Here is a 16655-nt window from a genome sequence, read left to right as displayed (position 1 = left end):
GTGCAAAGTAGTGAACAATTGCTCCTTACTTATGCATGGTACGCGTGTCTAGTAAGCAGCAGATTCTGAAAATGTTACACACAAGTTAATACTCTGTCCTGCTCAAGAACAACATAACTAAACAACACAACCAAGGATTTAAACGAAGAGTCATATCCAAAATTATAATAAAAGCAAAACACTGCAGATGCTGGAAATCTGAAATAAAAACAGAAAATACTGGATAGGTTCATCAGGTCTGGCAGCATCTGTGGAAAGAGAAACAGAATTAACAGCTGGAATTTTTCCACCCTGCCCACCTCGGGAATTGGAGCGGGCAAGGGGTGGACCATGAAAAGGCCCGTTGACCTCGGGTGGGATTTTACGGTTTCGGGACGAGCAGGGCCATGAAATCCCGCCCAATGTTTCAAGTCTGTATGACTCTTCTACAGGAAGGTCATTTAGACTTGAAACGTTAATTCTGTTTCCCTCTCCAAAATTGTCACCCTCCTTTCTCATTCAGGTAATAACTGATCTGCATATTTGTGGTATTTGTTTTTTTTAAATTTCAGAATTCCAGCATCCACGGTTTCACTTTTTATCTGAACGTGGTCATTATCTACATATTATTCAGCAGCAAATATAGTTTAATGCCTATTCTGAATGAAGGAAGGAGATGCATAAAACAGGCTTAATTATATTCATAAAGAATAGGGAATAAGAGCTGTTTTTCAACAGGTGCTTCTCATTTTCACCATTATGTGATTTCAAACAAATATCTCCACACCCCAGCTGTGGAATCTCACGCTGAACATTAATCTTGAGTCACTGAATTTTAAAATAAATTTAAATCTGAGCATAGTTTATTGAATAAAAACAGGATAATTTGATCCAGAGTTGATCTGGGGCCGACACACACACAAAAATCCCAAAAGGAGAGAATACATAGCTAGAATTAATTCCCGTAACCATTTATTGTTTTGAAGCATGCAGGTTAGGCCTCAGCTAGAGTATTCTGTCCAGATCTGGGCATCACACTTTAGGAAGGATGTCAAGGCCTTTGAGAAGGTGCAGAAGAGATTTACTGGAACGGTATCAGGCATGAGAAACCTCAGCTATGTGTGGAGACTGGAGAAGTTGGGGGTTGTTCTCTTTGGAGCTGAGGAGAGGTTTGTTAGAGTTGTTCAAAGCCTTGAAGAGTTTCCAGTGGCAAAGGGCCAGTAATCAGGACACAGATTTAAGGTGACTGGAAAAAGAAGCCGAGGCAACATATTTTTTTAAAACACAGCAAGTTGCTGTGATCTGAAATTCACTACCTGAAAGAATGATAAGAGCAGATTCAGTAGAGACATTCTAAAGAGAAATGGATGAACACTTGAAGGGAAAAAAAAATACAGAGCTATGAGGCACAAGCAGGGACTTGGACTCGCACACAGTCAACCTTCTGCGCTATATCATTCTATGACCTGCATTTTATGGTCAACGCCAAAGGAAAGACTTTTGCTGTCCATTAAGTTTACAGCTGCCCACAGAATTGTTATGAGCATTTGAGTGGCAACTTATGGTTACTACTTCTACAGTGCAGCACCCTGTCTACAGGATCCATGGCATCTGTGAGTAGGGCATGCAACAACATATCTCTTCTGTCAGATTGCTGTCTCAGTGAGGATTTTCAAAGTCTAACGTAGGGAGTGTAAATTAGAATATGTAATTCAACATAAAATCATACACAGAAAGTAAAACAAAGAGAGGGAAAGAAAGTTAGGATTGAGAGAAAGATAAAAAAGAATCAAAAGAAAAAAAAACATTTAAATTAAATTTTCAACAGTAATGAAGGAATAAGATTGTAAAAGCAACATTTTAAGTCTGGAGAGGTTCTTTAGCAAAAATTAAGACTTAAAATGCAGTTAAAAAATAATTTACATCTGAGTGCATTGGCCCTAATGTTTTCTGGTGTATTTAATGGATAACGAGTAGACAAGAGCTGCAACTTCATACCCTTTAGGTATCTTAATGTCAAGTCCATTGGCAAGGTTCCAGTGTAACAAAACCTTAGGAGGAGCGGAGAAAATCAATCAGAAAGTTCCAGGTTTAACCATGCATATATGTAACCAGAATTTTCTCTCTAATTTATTCCCTGCTGGTCATACAACTATTGCAATCACAAAACCTCTTATCTATGATTTTCATTCTCCCTTTCTGTCATTTCAATCCTGTCACGGCCTATCTGAATAAGCAGTCCAGAAAAGTGGGGCCCATAGGAATCAACATTGGGGATGTTCTTTCCATTCATACTTTGAGGCAAAGCTGACCATGTTCATCATTTGGGTGTTTGGTAGGATTCTAGGTGTATGTGGATGATTTCTAAGGTTGATCTAAAAGGTTCTGCTGAAAAGAATATACTGCAAACAGTTGAGTTTTGGGTGAGTTGCTGGTTTGGAACTTCCTCTCTTTGTGTTTTCTCTATGCCCCAGATGTGCACTTGCCTTCGAAGGAGGCTGCATCTTTTTTTATTTGGTTGTGTCAGGTGCAGAGATCCTGGGCAAGCTTTTCCCAGGACTCGAAGCCAATATCAAAACTTCTAATTGAAGCCTTCAGATTATCTTTGTAGTATTTCCTGTGACTGCCATGAGGGCACAGCCCAGACTCAAACTTTCCACAGAAGAATTGCTTTGGTAAGCGAGTGTCAGACATTTTGGCTATATATTCAGCCCAACTCAGTTGTGACTGTCTCAGTATGGAGTGGATGCTTGACATACAGGCTCACATAAGCATCTCAATGTCTGATATTTTGTCCTGCTATTTGATCCTCTGAAGCTTTTGAAAGCAGCTCAAGAGAAGGTGGTTGAGCTTTTTGGCACGATGCTGGTAGTGCAAGTCTCAAGTGCATAGAGTGAAGTGGGCAGGCTCTATGGACTTTCAGTTTGATAAGCAGACCTACTCCTCTTCATTCCCAAGTTGATGTTCAAAGTCTGCTGAAGGTTAGACTTGCTTTGGCAATTCTTGCATGTGTCGCATCATCAGCTCCAGAGAATGTGCTGCTGAGATAAGTGCTGACAGGTCTGGTCATTGTGATCAAGATAAGGCCTTCCTGATGCAGGCTGGGACATTACTTTAGTTTTCTTTGTGCTGATTGTAAGGCCAAAGTTGTCACATGCACTGGCGAACAAGTTCACGCTATATTGCATGTCCAGCTCTGAACCAACAGCTAGTGCACAGTCGTTGGTGAACAGGAAATCATAAAGTGTATCCTTGGAGACCTTGGTCTTTGGCTGAAGTCATCTCAGATTGGGCAGCGTCCCATTCATGCAATACGTGATTTTGATGCCAAAATCACCATAATGGAAGGCATCAGAGAGTATGACAGAGAAAAACATGCTGAAGAGGGTTGGTGCTAACACACAGCACCATTTAACTCCATTAATGGCTAGGAATGGGTCAGAGGACTCATCATCATCCAGGACATGCACAAGCATGCTGTCATGGAACTGTCGAACCATTGTGTTAAATTTTTCATGGCAGCCAAATTTCTCTCTTCCAAAGGCATTCATGGATTGTCACAAGATGGGCAAGTCCCTTCCCAATTGTACAGGTGGACAATGGAGGCATCATTGTACTCTTGTTGGATGGTTCCTGACTCCCACTTAAAATGAAAGTGAGTTTCTTGACCAGACATTGACCTCCAGCCTTGGCGATCGCTTTTGGGAAAGCTCCTGGAGCTTTGCCACTAGACAGGAGTTTGGGAGCTTCTGTCATTTCTACATTTCAAACAGCATTTATCTCAATGACAAGTCATCATTATCCAATCAAAATTTTGAATGAAACATCCTCAGGATTGTCCAATGCAAGCTCAGAGAAATGCAAAACACTCGGCTGAATAGAAAGCAGACAAATCTCAGTCATATACTGACCATAAAGACTGGAAATGATTTTGTGGTGCTCTGAAATCTCTTTACAGGTCCCAGGCTACAGGTTCATCATCAATCCTCAGTGCTGGTAGGTTAATACTGTTCACAGGAAAAAAACGAAGTTCTAGAAAGATGGGCAGAGCACTTTAGCCACAAACTCAATCGGTCTTCACCCAGCAATGAAAAAGCAATCTACAGGCTGTTACTGGTTGCCATCAACTGCTGTCTTGATGACCCTCCCATTGCAAATGTAATGCAATGGGTGTATCCCATTAATCTTAGGAGGAAATTAAGAAGATTCAATTGACAAGCCTACTGGAAAATCAAAAGCTAGTTTGTATTGCAGCCCGTTCATGGCTGACTGTGTCAAAGGCCTTGGTCAGGTCAACAAACATGGTGTAGAGGTCCATGTTCTATTCTTGGCATTTCTCCTGGAGCTGTCTAATTCCAAACACCTTATCAAAAGACATGACTCGGGATTCACCTGGCTTGCTAGCTCCTGGTGGAAATCCCAATGGCCTGTTGAATTGGGCATCAGGCCTAAAATGGGATTCCCGTTAGGTGTCAAACCAGTCACGATGTTCCTGGCCCGCCAGAGTGGGTGGGAATCCGATAAATATGCAAAACCCCTCATTGTAATGTTACTAGCAGTCTGGAAGCCCAATTCAGCAGCCTCACATGATGCACTCACCTCCCCAGCCGGAAATTATGCGGGTGTGATTTGGTGCAGGTCCTGAGAAGTGGTGGCCTGGCTCCGTGAAATTTAAGGGGGAGCAAGGAGGTAAGTGCCCTTCTCAACTTTACTCCAAGCTGCACAGGGGGTTATGCAAATCACTTGGAGCTAGGGGGGGGGTAGGGTTCGAAGGGGTGACCTCAGTGAGTCCCCCGGGACCAGGTATCTGGGCTGAAGTTCTTCATGGTGCTGTTCAACATTAGTAATGCACTCAATCCAGTATATTTCCTACAACAATCATGAGCTTTTGCCCTTCCTCTCTGAACTCCTTTCCCTTACAGGGTATGCCACTTTCATTAGGGCTCTCTCTCTTTCAGGTTTCACTGAGCCTAGGCTCCTGGCACACCTCTTTGATCTCCCTTCATTGACAACCCCACAGCAGATGAGGGAGGGGCATAGCTGAGATTACTAGTCACAAGGATCAGATGCACCAGTATTAGCTAGAAATCGAGTTGGCAGACAGCCCATGTCACATCAAAGACTTCATTGTTCAGACTGTCAGCCGATGCTCCATGATGGCTTATGCACTCTCGCTCTTCCCGGAAGATGCTTGCTAGCTATAAAAAAGCTATTAAAAAAAGTAAGATGGAATATGAGAGTAAACTAGCTCAGAATATAAATACAGATAGCAAAGGTTTCTACAAATATATAAAACAAAAAAGAGTGGCTAAAGTAAACATTGGTCTTTTAAAGGATAAGAAGGGGGATGTAATAACTGGAAATGAGAAAATGGCTGAGGCATTGAACAGGTATTTTGTGTCGGTCTTCACAGTGGAAGACACAAATAACATGTCAAAAATTGATGACAGGAAGGCTATGGCAGGTGAGGACCTAGAAACTATCATTATCACGAAAGAGTTAGTGTTGGGCAAGCTAATGGGGCTAAAAGTAGACAAGTCTCCAGGCCCTGATGGAATGCATCCCAGAGTACTAAAAGAGATGGTGGGGGAAATAGCAAATGCATTAGTGGTAATTTACCAAAATTCGCTGGACTCTAGGGTGGTTCCACAGATTGGAAAACAGCAAATGTGACACCACTGTTTAAAAAAGGAGGTAGACAAAAGGCGGGTAACTATAGGCCAGTTAGCTTAACTTCTGTAGTAGGGAAAATGCTTTAATCTATCATCAAGGAAGAAATAGCAAGACATCTGGATATAAATTGTCCCGTTGGAAAGACACAGCATGGTTCATGAAGGGTAGGTCATATTTAACTAATTTGGTGGAAATCTTTGAGAACATTACATGCGCAATGGACAATAGGGAACCTGTGGATGTGTGGTGTATCTGGATTTTCAGAAGGCATTTGATAAGGTGCCGCACCAAAGACTGCTGCATAAGATAAAGGTGCACAGTGTTACGGATATTGTATTAGCATGGTAGAGGATTGGTTAACTAACAGAAAGCAAAGAGTGGGGGTAAATGGGTGTTTTTCTGGTTGGTGATCAGTGACTAGTGGTGTGCCTCAGGGATCAGTGTTGGGACCACAATTGTTTCCGATTTACATAGATGATTTGGATTTGGGGACTAAGTGTAGTGTGTCAAAATTCACAGATGACACTAAGGTGAGTGGCAGAGCAAAGTGTGCAGAGGACGCTGAAAGTCTGCAAAGAGATATAGATAGTCTAAGTGAGTGGGTGAGGGTCTGGCAGATGGAGTACAATGTTGGTAAATGTGAGGTCATCTATTTTAGTAGGAATAACAGCAAAATGGACTATTATTTAAATGGTAAAAAATTGCAGCATGCTGCTGTGCAGAGGGACCTCGGTGTCCTTGTGCAAGAATCACAAGAAATTGGTTTGCAGGTGCAGCAGGTAATTAAGAAGGCAAATGGAATTTTATCCTTCATTGCTGGAGGGATGGAGTTTAAAAACAGCGAGGTTATGTTGCAGCTGTGTAAGGTGCTGGTGAGGCCACACCTGGAGTACTGTGTACAGTTTTGGTTTCCTTACTTGAGAAAGAATATACTGGCACTGGAGGGAGTGCAGAGAAGGTTCACTAGGTTGGTTCCGGAGTTGAGAGGGTTGGCTTATGAGGAGAGACTGAGTAGACTGAGGCTATACTAATTGGAATTCAGAAGAATGAGGGGAGATCTTATAGAAATATATAAGATTATGAAGGGAATAGATAAGATAGAAGCAGGGATGTTGTTTCCACTGGCGGGTGAAACTAGAACCAGGGGGCATGGCCTCAAAATAAGGGGGAGCAGATTTAGGACTGAGTTGAGGAGGAACTTCTTCACAAAAAGGGTTGTGAATCTGTGGAATTCCCTGCCCAGTGAAGCGGTTGAGGCTACCTTATTGAATGTTTTTAAGGCAAGGATAGATAAATTTTTGAACAGTAAAGGAATTAAGGGTTATAGTGAGCGGGCAGGTAAGTGGAGCTGAGTCCACAAAAAGCTCAGCCATGATCTTATTGAATGGCGGAGCAGGCTCAAGGGGCCAGATGGCCAACTCCTGCTCCTAGTTCTTATGTTCTTATGTTCAATCTGCCCTCATTCTTTTCCCACTCGATCACATTTATAATATTGGACCTTTTCTACAAGTCAACAAAGCATTTTGACAGGGCTCTCTTTTTAAATACTGGCTACATCGCTCTGTGCTGCAAAGCTTCCAGCAAAGGCACACATCTTTAAGTTTCAGTAAGCTTTAGTCTGTGGCACCAGTTCAGCTTCTTCAGAGAAAGCTGCATGCCTGTCCAAAATTAACCAGCCACTGCTTGCACAAGAAGGCACAAGAGTCCCTCACTGAGGGGTTGTATTGTCACCTCTATATCCTGGAAGGGACTGGGTTGGGGTGGAGGGGTGATGTGCAAATAGTGGTCTGCCATTCAATGTGAAAATGCCAGTTGATACCATGGAGTGTGGCAACTACCCAGGAAGAAGGTGACGTGATGGTCACTCCAGATCATACACCTGCAATTCTACTTTGCCTCTGAGAGCACCTGTGCCCTCTCACATTCCTGCTAGCCCTGAGCCTTCTATCAATTGTCTATCATCATCACTAAATCAGCTAATACCTCAGGTGCTAATTCAAAGTCTGGCTCTTGGGAAGAGGCAGTCACAGGCAGGGCTATGGAGATCATGGCCACTGGACCACCGAGGAGCATCCAGTTGCATTAGAACATAACTGGTGAAGGGAGGGATCAGCCAGGCTGAAGGTTGCGGTTGAATATGAGGGGCCATCAGGCCATATCCGTGTCTGTACAGGCTAGGTGGCCTGGGCAGAAGTTCCTCAAGCCTGTGTTGGGCGGTGGGAATGGTGAGGGTTGGTCAGATTTCATATGTTAGATCACAGTGGGATTAGGGAGGACTTGAGGAGTAAAGGATGGATGACCTTGCTGACAGTCTCTCTCCTTTCGTCCTCCTCCCAGATTGAAGATGAATATCGGTCTACAGCCTGGCCAGCTTGCATTATTCCTGCTGATTGCTGCTGAGGCAGATAGGCAGTGGCAAAAATGCCAGGGCCAGCCCAGGCTTGACCCAGCACCACATGAGCAATCAGGTTTCACTCCCTCAACACTTAGCAGGTGTGCGATCACTAGCTGAACATCATGCACGTCCGTTCACACTACCTTGGAAGTATGCATGATGTCTACATTCCGGAGCACTCGCAGGTACACTGCACCTTCGAGGGTCACCCTCAGCTGAAGGGTTGGCTAATGAGGACAAGGGTAACCCACTAAGATCATGGCTAATGACGCCAGCACAGAGGCCTGAGACTGAGGCAGAGACACGCTATAATGAGGCCCAATCTGCCAGAATGTGATCGAGTGGTCCGTAGGGCTGTTAAAGATGCGGTTTCATTGCCTGGATCGCTCTGGAGGGGCTCTCCAATATAGTTCCCAAAGGGTCACATGGATAGTGGCCACACGCTATGTCCTTCACAATCTGACACAGCAGTGGGATGACATGATGGTGGAGGAGGGGGAACAGGCAGTGTCATTGGAAGAGGAGGACCATCAAAACAGAGTCAGGGAGGAGGCCGAGGAGGACCCATAGGATGCTGAAAAAATGGCAGCCTGGGTCCAAAAAGGCCAGAGGACTATGGGTGCCTTCATTGCCTCCAGAATTGGTGTCGAGGAGCCTCTTAGTCTGGCAGCTCAAACCCATCTCCCTGCCTTGCCCGGTCCCTTGCTCCCTCTTCCCATAACCCTCTTCCCAAGTATCCTGTTTCCCCCTTCCCAGACACTTGGTTTCTCTCCCCACCACATTTCCTCTGAGTCTGGCTGCCCCTTCCCTTTAACCTTTTCCCCCATTCAACAACCAGTAGGGCCCCCTCCCCCCTCCAAGGGTCAACTTGACATCACACAAAAGTGGTGAGCCTGTGTTGGCAGCGTCAGCGGGTCTCTTAGCACACAGGTGGGTGATGATGACTCACTGTGAGGAAATCTGTGGTGCTCCTCAGATCCTGAGAAAGTTTGACTCCTGGGGACACAAAGAAGACATTGTGAGATGGCAGTTTGCTGTTATGGAGCTGGGGTTCACAGCAGGTGGCATGTGTGGGCACTGGGCTTAGTCTATGATGGTTTATGATGGGGATTATTGTCAGCAGGGTACTGAGGGAGATGCTAGCAGTTTGGGTGTTTGAGGGTTGCACGAGTTTAGGGTGAGATGCCAGTGGTTCGGGACAGGAGTAATGCCAGGGCTAGGCAGGTGGATACTCAACCATGCAGCATGGAGGGGGTCATTCATCTTCTTGCAGCATTGACGTCCAGTTCTCCTTGCTGCTAGAACTGACCACCTCTGCCACTGCATCCTAGGCCTCCAACACACACTGGCAGGTAGTACCCTGCCAACATTTGGAAATGGTGTGGCTTTCCTTTCCTCTACAGCGTCCAGCATTCGGTCTACATTTGCGTCCAGGAATCCTGGGGCAGCTTTTCTTGCAGCCATGTTGCTGCCTGGAATGAGAGTAGGTACTGAAGAGAGCGCATATATGCTGCTCCTGTTTGTAGAGGACTAACAACTGATTCCCGATTCCAGTGAATTAGGCACTGGTGGAGTCGGGAAATTAGCGTGATTCATGAGGGTGGGGAGTGCTGACCCATTTGAAGAGGATGAATGAGGCTGTTCAGTACTGTCAACGCCAGTGGGAAACACTCTGGATTTCCTGCTGGCATCAACTTAGAACTGATTCGGAAGAATTGCACCCATGATATGTGGTTGAGTTCACATTATAATATAATTAGAGGTTGGACAATCTACACACACCCTTAAATGCAAGATGTATAGACTGCTTGTATAGAATTTACAACAGAGAAACATTTGGCACAGCGGGTCTATGCCACTGTTTGATGCACAAGACCAAACTCCCACTCTACTTTATCTAACCCTATGGGAATGTATTTCCAGTCCTTTCTAACTCATGTACTTATCTTGTTTGCCCTTAAATACATCTATGCTATTCATCTCCACTACTCCATCCAGCATCAACATTCAGGCTACTCTCTGGGCAAAGGAGTTACTCCTGCATTTTTTAATAGGAATTATTAGTGGCTATCATGTATTTATGATCCACAGATTTGGACTCCACAAATAGAAACATCTGGGGGCAATTCTCCCAGCCTGCTTTGCTGCTTTTATAAAGCAGCGGGCCGGGAAACTCAAGCAGAGGCCATTTTGTGGGTTCCCCGCTGGGTGCCACAGCTTCTGCGTGCCTCTGGCAGCCAGATTTCTGGCGCCGTCAGCTCCATGCCAATTTCTGGTGCGATGCTGCATAACCTATTCAAATCACCATTTTAAACCTATTTAAATATGATTAGCGGGCTCAGGACTGAAATCTCCAGGCACGCTACCTCTCCTCCCCACGAGGAGTATTTCACTCCGGTGGGATTTTGTATAGCTCCGCAGTTGTGGGGAGCTGGCAGGCTGACTGCACTGGAGTGAAGGGGGGCCAATCGATGTCCCTCATGAGGTTGGGTGCCAGGGGGGGGTGTTGCCTGGGCATTGCCACCTTGGCAGTGCCAGCCTGGGCCGCCTGTCACTGCCCAAGGAGCAATGCCCAGGGGACACCTTGGCACTGCTCACCGAGCATTGGGCAGTGCCAAGGCGGTAGGGCCTAATGGGGGTGGGGCCTCTGGGGGTGATTGGTTGGGGTGTGGGGTCCCGCTGCCACTCTGCATTTCGGCTGAGTAACAAAGACCAGCCAGCAATCGGTGCTGGGCATCGGGGTTGGGAGGGAGCGAGGTGTCAGCCTCCTGGGGGAGGGGCCAGGGCTGTGGCAGGGGTTGGGGGTGCAGGGTGGGGGAGATCAGGCGGGCTAGGGGCGGCGGGGGGGGGGGGGGGGGGGGGGTGCGGGTTCGAGGGTGGCCTGGACACATCCAGGGGGTCAGCGATCAGACAGAAGTGGGGGCAGGGGTTCACACGGCTGGCGATCGAGCTGGCCAGCAATTGGAAGGCCAGCAATGCAGGCTACTGTACATGCGCCGATCCTGGCACTGACAGATTGGCGCATGTGCAGTGGCCCACTCAGCACTATGCTGCCAGCCTCTCCAGCGGGAATAGACCCTGCCCCCATCATTTTTGAACTGATTCAAGCTGGTGCACTCTGCAGTGCACAGAGTGTTGGAAATTCATTTTGAAACTCCCGCTGAAGAAACCAGCGGATTTACTCCAGTTTTCATGTCGTGAATGTCATAAGATTCTGGCCTATGTCTCTCCCACCAAACTCCTTCATAGTGAAAGGAGGTTTTTGGGCTGAAGGGAAGGGTGGGCCAAAATACCTCAAGGCTCTGCTATCAATTGCACTGTGATGAAAGAAGGGGCTAACATTGAAAGATGGAGCGGGGGTGGGGTGCACAGGTTGAGACAGAGATAAGCAGGAGGCAATAGGCAGAATAGAGCAATATAGATGTATAATGCAATAAAGTAATCTAGGAATGTGAGGCGAGGGGCAAAGCATAAAGATGTCACAATGCAATGTCTATTTTATGAATGTAAAGGTCACTTGAGAGGCTCCAGACAGTCTGACTGAAGTGTTTTCTGCTGCTGGGAAGATTCCTGTACATTACAAATCATTGTCTTTGTTTCTTGTACTTGAAATAAAGATGTACAGGAATTTGAGGATGAAGCTTCATGGGTGATGAGCATCAAAAGCAGATGGGTGTTATTTTAGATTGCTGATAGAGGTATTTTATATCTAAAATGTATACATCATGATGGCTCCTGAATGAAATACAAATTTACTTGTGTATTACACAGATGCAGAGGTATTATCTCCAGCTCATTCTACGTGTGAGTGGCAATATGAGACTTGCACCAGCCCCTGCAGCAGAACCTGCAGAGATCCCACAGGCAAGATTTGTCAAGCACTACCAAGGTATATGTACACTAAGGGAATATATTAACAGAATGTGAACCTCTGCAACCCGCCAGGCTGCTGATGAATGGATTTAAAATATTTCAGTAACAATAATAAAGTGCTTTAGAGAGTGGAAGAAGCTTTTTTTAGTTTTTAAAACATTTCTTGTGATTCAGAATGAAGTATACTTTGGCAACAGTGTGCTGTGCCATGGAGTAATAATATGTAAGCTTTCCTCATTAGCCGTTGTGCAGTGAGATCCTGAGGAACGCTCTTTCATGGTGGCAAAGAGAAGCTAAAATTTTCCCCATAATGTGGGAAGAACCATCATGGGGCAAGGCGCTCCACATAGTAACTGGTTTCACACAAGAGCATTGTCCATGGATTGGCCTGAAGATTAGTACTAAGAAAATGAGTCATGCAAATTTTGCATTATAGTATGGATCTGATACTGCTCAATTGACTAGTCAGATCAGAAAATTGAGTCAACTGCAAACACATTTGCTGTCTGAAATGACATATCAGTTTGTCATAACTGCATGTTGTAGATTTAAAAGAAAAACGATTATTCACACACGAATGGGAATGTAGAACCAGAGAGATCAAATGTCCAACAGTGCAGATTTTTTCATATTGAACAAAACCCTGCTTTGCAGATGCAAGATTAGTTTGAAATGCTCACCTCTTGGTCTCAACAGATTTGCGATCCACAAAAAAACATATGTGAAATAAAATTCCTATAACTTCAGTTGTACATTCATATTTTCTAGCTTCACTGAGTATCTAAATTAATTCCATTATAAACATTGAACAGTATTTTTTCATCTTTGTAATACACTACCATATTATATGAAAATGCAATGAAACGGTAGTACAACCAGGAGTGAGTGGTTCATGAGCCACTAAATAATTCACATTTGATGCAACCTCATTGAAACATTAATGCATAAAGTATTTTTTTAAAAGGGGTGACATTGCACATATGATACTACACATAAACTTGGATAAAATTCCACTGGCTAGTTTAGAAAATATCCATATAATTCATGCTTTTGGGACAGACCTGAGAAAAATGAAGAACAGTCGTGAAGGTGTAAAATAGACAACTTTATAGCTAATTTTAATCATTACAAATTGTTTGTGTGCTTTTTTTCCTTAATCTTGTGTTGAAAATTAGAAAATTAGAAATATTACTGACTGAGAAAATAGTGACTAAATTTCTTTCAAGAGTAACTGGTTCAATAAGCTTTAAGGTACTGATGGATAAAGATAAATGTAGTCCTCAGGTGAAAGTGCTAAATGGGTAAAGGCTAATTACGACAATATTAGGCAGGAACTGAAGAATGTAGATTGGGAGCAGATGTTTGAGGGCAAATCAACATCTGGCATGTGGGAGGCTTTCACATATAAGTTGATAGGAATTCAGGACCGGCACGTTCCTGTAAGGATGAAGGATAAGTATGGGAAGTTTTGGGAACATTGGATGATTGAGAGATACTGTGAGCTGAGTCAAAATGAAAAAGTAAGCATTTGTCAATGCTAGGAGGTTGGGAACACACAAAGCAAGTGTGGAATACAAGGAAAGTAGAAAGAAACTTAAGCAAGGAGTCAGGAGGGCTAAAAGAGGTCACAATAAGTCAATGGCCAGCAGGATTAAGGAAAATCGCAAAGCTTTTATACGTATTTAAGAGCAAGAGGGTAGCCAGGGAGAGGGTTGGCCCACTCAAGGACAGGGGATGGAATCTATGCGTGCAACCAGAGGAAATGGGTGAGGCAGTAAATAACTTTGTGTCAGTATTCACCGGAGAGAAGGACTTGGTGGATGATAAGTCTGGGGAAGGGTGTGTAGATAATGTGGATCATGTTGAGATCAAAAAGAAGGAGGTACTGGGGGTCTTGAGAAACATTAAAGTAGATAAGTCCTCAGGGCCTGATGGGATATATCCCAGAATATTGAGAGAGGCAAGGGAAGAAATTGCTGGGGCCTTGAGAGAAATCTTTGTATCCTCACTGGCTACAGGGAAGGTCCCAGAGGTTTGGAGAATAGCCAATGTTGTTCCTTTGTTTAAGAAGGATAGCAAGAATAATCCAAGTAATTACAGACCGGTGAGCCTTATATCAGCAGTAGGGAAATTATTGGAGAAGATTCTTTGAGCCAGGATTTACTCCCACTTGGAAATAAGTGGACTTATTAGCAAGAGGCCACATGGTTTTGTGAAGGGGAGGTCATGTCTTACTAACTTGATCAAATTTTTCGAGGAAGTGACGAAGATGATTGATGAGGGTATGGCAGTGGATGTTATCTACATGGACTTCAGTAAGGCCTTTGACAAGGTCCCTCATGGCAGAGTGGTATAGAATGTGAAGTTGCACGGGATCAGAGGTGTGCTGGCAAGATGGATACAGAACTGGCTCGGTCATAGAAGACAGAGGGTAGCAGTGGAAGGGTGCGTTTCTGAATGGACGGCTGTGACTAGTGGCATTCCTCAGGGATCAGTGATGGGACCTTTGCTGTTTGCAATATATATAAATGATTTGGAAGAAAATATAACTGGTATGATTAGTAAATTTGCAGATGACACAAAGATTGGTGGAATTGCGGATAGTGATGAGGACCATCAGAGGACACAGCAGGATATAGATCAGACTTGGGTGGAGTGATGTCAGATGGAGTTTAATCTGGACAAATGTGAGATAATGCATTTTGGAAGGTCTAATACAGATGGGAAATATACAGTAAATGGCAGAATCCTTTAGAGTATCGATAGGCAGAGGGATCTGGGTGTACAGGCACTGAAAGTGGCAACACAGGTGGAGAAGGTAGTCAAGAGGGCATATGGCATACCAGCCTTCATTGGCCGGGGCATTGAGTTTAAAAATTGGCAAGTCATGTCGCAGTTTTCTAGAACCTTAATTAGGTTGCGCCTGGAATATGGTGTTCAATTCTGGTTGCCACATTACCAGAAGGCTTTGGAGAGGGTACAGAAAAGATTTACCAGGATGTTGCCTGGTATGGAGGGCATTAGCTATGAGGAGAGGTTGGAGAAGCTTGCTTTGTTCTCACTGGAACGACAGAGGTTGAGGGGCGACCTGATAGAAGTCTACAAGATTTTGAGGGGCATGGACAGAGTGGATAGTCAGAAGCTTTTTGCCAGGGTGAATGAGTCAATTACTAGGGGGCATTGGTTTAAGGTGCGAGGGGCAAGGTTTTAAGGAGATGCATGAGGCAAATTTTTTATACAGAGGGTGGTGGGTGCCTGGAACTCGTTGCCGGGGGAGGTAGTGGAACAGATACGCTAGTGAGTTTTAAGGGGTGTTTGGACAAATACATGAATAGGATGGGAATAGAGGGATATGGTCCCTGGAAGGCTGGGGGGTTTTAGTTCAGACGGGTAGCATGGTTGATGCAGGCTTGGAGGACTGAAGGGCCTGTTCCTGTGCTGTAATTTTCTTTGTTCTTTGTTCTGGTTCTAGTACATTTTATATGACTATGTGGATTGATCAATTATATGATGGCAAAGTGTTTATATCTTTTCCATTTTCTTTTCCATTTTCAATGTTAAACGTAATCATAAAATGTGTAACTGAAATTCCTGATGCAGAAAGCTAAACCTTGTAGGCAGAATGCATACATCATGTACAGCATATTCATTGTAATGTGATTTTTCAAAGTGATGATGACACATCTGAATTCCTGACTGGAAGATTTATCTTCCTTCCCTTTTTGAATTTTCATGTGTCATTTACTATTTTCACCCTACAAAGCTGGCAGATGTGCCAATGCCCTCACTTTATGATCAGTCACTGGGAGATTTACACTATGAATTTTCATCCCTCATTTTCACCCCTCAATTCCTGCCACCCCAGATTGGGACACATCCAATTCAAATGACTGTTTTGAGAATATTCATCGTACAACTGAGAATAATTTAACTGTATAACTCATTCTGTTGAGCTGAATGCAAGCTCCTGGTGGCAGCTTCAGGGCTTCATGCTTTCCTCAAAGTATTATTTATTAAATGACAGACTTAGACAAAAAGACAATTATGTCAAAAGGGTAAAAATTTGCTGTTATGGTTTTTGAAACTTCGAACATATGAATTTAGAACAGATCCAACATTTAGCTACAAATGGGTATTGCAAATTACATGTTAACTGTGGAAAATGTAAAAATTCAACTGTGAAGGTAAGAGATTTTTTTGCTCAAATCTTGGTTGTTAATTTTCAGTAAAATTATTAAACTTTTAGCACATTTAAATCATAGCTGAAAAGTATTTTTTGTATCGAATTATGATTTCAATAATCTGAAATACTATATATTGAGCTGTCGGCCAGAATTTTACTGTCCCGCCCACCACGGGAATCGGAGCAGGCAAGGGACGGACAATGGGAAGGTCCATTGACCTCGGGCAGGATTTTACACTTTTGGAGTGAGCGAGGTTGTAAAATCCTGTGTAAGATCTTCTCTGCTTTTATCCATTAACATCTTTGCAGATTTAAAACAATTTCAGTCTCAAATCGTCTCTTTTCAGTTTAATTGTTTGGAAAAATGTCTGAGCAATAACGCAGCTGTATAAACTTCCTGAATTTTGCTACATTGTTTATCCCACCATCATATTGTTCAATAAACACAAAATAATATTAATGTTTTTCCCTTCTCAATCAAAAGTATCCATCAACATTAATCTCCATGTGAGGTCCATTCTTCCATCTATCAAAAACGATATACAAATCCTT

At 43.8% G+C, this 16655-nt stretch overlaps 1 protein-coding gene across 1 annotated transcript in view; it reads left to right on the top strand.

Moving 5' to 3' along the window:
• otog (otogelin) overlaps positions 1-16655 on the top strand; it is a 217048-nt gene that overhangs the window by 126694 nt on the left and 73699 nt on the right. The window contains exons 31-32 of the mRNA XM_078221380.1: positions 11819-11936; positions 13096-13221. Of these exons, the coding sequence (XP_078077506.1) occupies positions 11819-11936; positions 13096-13221 (244 nt within the window). The remainder of the gene's footprint in view (positions 1-11818; positions 11937-13095; positions 13222-16655) is intronic.

This window comes from Mustelus asterias, chromosome 9, assembly GCF_964213995.1.
Source record: "Mustelus asterias chromosome 9, sMusAst1.hap1.1, whole genome shotgun sequence".
Taxonomy (NCBI): Eukaryota; Metazoa; Chordata; class Chondrichthyes; order Carcharhiniformes; family Triakidae; genus Mustelus; species Mustelus asterias.
The sequence above is the reverse complement of the archived record's forward strand: the minus strand, read 5'-3'. Positions and strand labels throughout refer to the sequence as shown.